Source organism: Ammodytes marinus (assembly GCF_949987685.1).
Source record: "Ammodytes marinus genome assembly, chromosome: 9".
NCBI classification, from domain to species: Eukaryota; Metazoa; Chordata; class Actinopteri; order Uranoscopiformes; family Ammodytidae; genus Ammodytes; species Ammodytes marinus.
In genome coordinates this window covers 29,577,026-29,582,025 of record NC_137213.1, presented here as the reverse complement: position 1 = coordinate 29,582,025, position 5,000 = coordinate 29,577,026, and the positions used below count along the sequence as shown (strand labels likewise).

General features: G+C 40.7%; 1 protein-coding gene across 1 annotated transcript in view; it reads left to right on the top strand.

Moving 5' to 3' along the window:
- LOC307255460 (receptor-type tyrosine-protein phosphatase N2-like) overlaps positions 1 to 5,000 on the top strand; it is a gene marked incomplete at its 5' end in the record, with an annotated part of 195,129 nt that overhangs the window by 55,779 nt on the left and 134,350 nt on the right. Inside the window, one exon of the mRNA XM_080034144.1 lies at positions 4,225 to 4,304. Within this exon, the coding sequence (XP_079890270.1) occupies positions 4,225 to 4,304 (80 nt within the window). The remainder of the gene's footprint in view (positions 1 to 4,224; positions 4,305 to 5,000) is intronic.

Here is a 5,000-nt window from a genome sequence, read left to right as displayed (position 1 = left end):
ATTTCTCAGTATGGCAGCGTTTATAAACTGGTGTCCCCCCCCCCAGACACTGGTGCAGGAGCTCAAGAAAAATCCCCAAGAAGAGCCCAAGAAATGTTTCAGTTGTTGATTCTACTGCTATGAAAAAACCTGGACGTACAGCAGAAGGTATAAAATTCATGCGCCATCACCGAAGGCTTTAACCTCATGTTAATGCATAAACAATATTCCATTAATTACTCAGACTTCCTCATGGGGGGGGGGGGGGGGGGGGGGCGACAGGAGTTACACACTGTAGCTTTAAATGCTCAATATAGGTTCAAATTCAACTCCAAAATGGCAGACGTTCATTCCATTGTGTTATAAAGAAAGTTGTTTTCTTTTATAATATATTTTTTAATTGAAGCACTTAGCTTCACCCAGTTTCCCCCGGGGATGATTCATTTGACCTCGGCTAATGAGTTTGTTATTGTGCCTTTAAAATGCTAAACTAGTAAAAAAAATCACAACGGTCTCAAACACACACGCGCGCACACACACACACACACACACACACACACACACACACACACACACACACACACACACACACACACACACACACACACACACACACACACACACACACATACACACACACACACACACAGACACACACAATTTGAATGAGTTGTTATGCGGTGTCCGTGTTTTTCTCTCTTTGATACACTAACCTCAGGGCCCGAGAAACCCAATTAAAAACCCACAAAAAGGTGGTTTTAAAAAAAATGCAGAATGTTGGCTGTGAATGTCAAGTGAAGTCTGTTAAAGCGACGATTTGACAAGGAATGCATGGGTGGTTGATACTGACATATGGTGAAATTGGAAGGTTATTACAGAAGGATTTGTTCTTATGTTGTTAATTGTCTGATTTATGATGTATTTTAGAAGTTTGGGGCTCCCTGCTCAAGCTGCTGCCCCCGCGACCCGATTTCGGATAAGCGGTTGAAGATGATGATGATGATGATGTATTTTGTTCTTAAAAACAGGCCAAATAAATGCTTTTATTTTGCATAGTATTTTTTGATAAATTAAATAAAAAAAGGCTCCATTCAAGATCTGTTCATTTAAAACTTTGGACAGTTATGTGTTATAAAAGTGAAATCAAAATGTACACTCTGGCTTTATCCCACAAATATTTTTGGTCTGAAGGCCTTTGCACATCGGGCGCGGCGCGAATAAAGGGCACGTAAAAGCGAATGTTTTGAAATGTGAATTTTGTCGCGTCTCACTTTAAGAAGCGACGTCCCAGAAAAATCAAACTCAGTTCGAAAAAAATAAAAGACGCAAATTTGCGGAGCGAAACTACGGCGCTGGTGTGGAAGCTTGTATTGACTCTGTATACGTTCGTTAATTAACAAATTAATTGCACGAATAAAACGCGCCCGGTGTGCAAAGGCCTTTAAAGAGTTGCACATTGACCCATGATTAGTAGGATAATGTCACATTTGCATATAACATTTCTGAAAAGATTGTAATTTAAAATAAATATTGTTTTAATGTCAGTAATCAACTGGCAAAGTTTCATGATGATTTCTATAAGTTAAATATCTTTACCCTATTCACCTGCAGTGTATTGCCATAGATGTACGTACGACATACTTACTTTTTTTCTTAATTATTACTCTCATTAATTTTCTTTGTATATATTTTTTCAAATAGGACAGTTTAAACTGAATAAATCCGACCCCACAGCTTGTACAAAACACCCACCCACACACTTTTAAATCCATCAACTTGACACCAAAACCACTTTTTTCTTAAATCCCTTAAAAAACATTTTGTATAGTTTTTGTCTTAAGGGCTACAGACCTGTCCCATTAATGACGTCGCCATATTTCACAAGCGAGTGTTTTTTTCTTCCAGTAGCAATAGCGTCCTTTAGCAGCCACTAACAGCCTCCTGCCGTGAGCCCCATAATATATCTTCCTACGCGGGGCCTTGCTGTCTGAGCTACAGCCGGTAAAAACAAAAGGTTAATCTCATTTGTTGGAGACTCCGCTTTTAGCCCTGTGACCACCCATACTCTCTCTGTCTCTCTTCAATTCAATTCAAGCTTGGGGTTCTTTAGTAGAAATGATTGTTGTAACGAAAAAAAACTACCTTAGAAAAAACACGATACAGATGTCTGTGAATGTCCCCTTTCTGACCCATGTACACACTTAAAAATGCTGAGTTATCTCACTAAACCAACTGCTGGGGTTAAGCTGTTGGGTCAGTGGTTGGGTAGTTTTGTGTGTGTGTGTGTGTGTGTGTGCGTGTGTGCGTGTGTGTATGTGTCCTCTCTCTGTGTGTGTCCTCTGTGTGTGTGTGTGTGTGTGTGTGTGTGTGTGCCCTCTCTGTGTGTGTGTATGTGTCCTCTCTGTGTGTGTGTGTGTGTGTGTGTGTTTGTGTGTGTGTCTTTTTAGCCTTTTTCTAGCTGTCCAAAGTTTATGTACTTACACCTTTAATGTACTACCATCAAGACAGTCAATCACCATTAGTGGAGCAGCTAAGTGCTTATTTTTCGTCAGAATCTTTCGGTTGATGATACAAGCGTGAACATTGGCATGAGCAGTCTCCTTTTGTTTTTTTATTTCTTTAACCTTTATTTATACAGGTAAATCCCATTGAGACCGAAGACTCTTTTGCAAGGGAGACCTGTTTTCCTTTCCCACGTTACCATTCACACACACATTCATACACCGATAGCAGCAGGCTAACTATCGACATTCACACGAGGCAAGGTGGGTGAAGTGTCTTGCCCAAGGACACAACAACCATGACACAAGTGGCAGGGCGGGGATCGAACCTCCAACCCTTTGATCATCAGCCGACCTGCTCTACCAACTGAGCCACAGTCGCCCATTGTTAACATACCCTTTGATTACACACCAGTTTACAGAGCCTAGGCTGTGTATAAACAAACAGACCTACACAGTGAGAGTAGTACGCTTCCAAACGAAAGGGTGTACCAACCAACTGATGCATATACAGCTCAGGAAAAAATGAAAAGACCACTGCAAATGTTCATTCTCTCTCGTTTTACTCTTTAGAGGCATATGTTTGAGTAGAATGAACATTTTGATTTTATAATATAAACTACTGACAACATGTATACCAAATTCACAATAAAAATATATTGTCATTAAGAGCATTTTCATTAAGTAATGTAGAGATGAAGATTGAAGAAAAATCCAGACTGGTCTCTTAATTTTTTTTATTTTCCGGGGGTGTAGATAGATTGTCTTCAGTTTCTGTCACCCTCAATTTACACACATCTCCACAATCACCATATACTTTTAATCAAAATGTATGTCTCTTAAACTAGGGGCTAGAAAATGCTTTTACTCATTTGAAAATCACCTATCAATAGCGTCCGCTTGTCTATATCCCCTTCCTTCTCTACATTTTCTAAGCGTGCTTGAATGCCGGCGGGTAAATTACTTTGAGATTCAAGAGGTTATCTAGCAGTTGTGATGGGGATTGCAATCGCCTAAAGCACCGCCATAGGTCTCACACACACAGACACACAGAGACACACACACACACACACACACACACACATACACACACACACACACACACACACACACACACAGAGACACACACACACAGAGAGACACACACACGCACACACACACACACACACACACACACACATATATGCGCGACGTATGGCTGTGTTTTAATGAGCACAGCCCTTATGATTGAAAAAAAAAAAGAAATCTCGTCCTCCATGGAAAATATAGTCTGTGTACGTGGGTGTAGGTTTACTTTCAACATTGGTGGTGACACATTAAAGGTGCTACGAGGAACTTTTAAATATTTCTGAAACAGTATAATTTTTCCTCTGATGATCATGAATTACATGTAACAGTAAACGAGACCATCAGTGCAAAGAATGCTATTTTTATATAGTTTTTCTTAATGCCTTTGTCATGGGTATACACTCACCCAGGAACGACAGCTGGCATAGTTACAACACAAACTTTAGGGGTACATAATATCCCCTGCATTCCCCCAGAAATAAGTCCAAATATGTCTTTTGTAATGCTTCTCACTGTTGTGTGTGTGTGTGTGTGTGTGTGTGTGTGTGTGTGTGTGTGTGTGTGTGTGTGTGTGTGTGTGTGTGTGTGTGTGTGTGTGTGTGTGTGTGTGTGTGTGTGTGTGTGTGTGTGTGTGTGTGTGTGTGTGTGTGTGTGTGTGTGTGTGTGTGTTCTACAGGGTGGTGGGCCCTGCTGTGACCTTCAAAGTGCGGCCGAACACACATAACGTCAGCACCACAGATGTGGCCAACGTGGCAGGTAGGTTCCTCTCTGTCTTTGCTTCAGTAGCTTTTAACACACACACACACACACACACACACACACACACACACACACACACACACACACACACACACACACACACACACACACACACACACACACACACACACAGACACACACAGACACACACAGACACACACACACACCTTTGCCTTTTAGACTGACTGAGAAAAAAGACAAGCCATTAGCACTGGCTCCACTCTGCACCTGAGCCCCCAAGAAAAACAGACTTCAAAATGTATGATTCTCAACAAAGGGTTTTTTTTTGTCCGCTGCCATATCCTCACTTGCACTTCAAGGCTACTTTTTTCGTATTCGGTTTGTGTTTAGTTTTGGTTTAGTTAAAGGTGCTACGAGGAACTTTTAAATATTTCTGAAAGTCAAATTTTTCCTCTGATGATCATGAATTGCATGTAAAAGCAAACAAGACCATCAGTGCAAAGAATGCTATTTCTATATAGTTTTTCTTAATGCCTTTGTCATGGGTATACGCTCACCCAGGAACAACAGCTGGCGTGGTAAAAACACTACCGCTTTTGTCCAAAGGGGGGCGCTAGAATTAACACAAACTGAATGTTCCTCAGAGCACCTTAAGTATTGGTATTGGCCCATTTTTTTTTAAGGATATTTTTTTGGCATTTTTATGCTTTATTGATAGTGTAGAGATAGAGT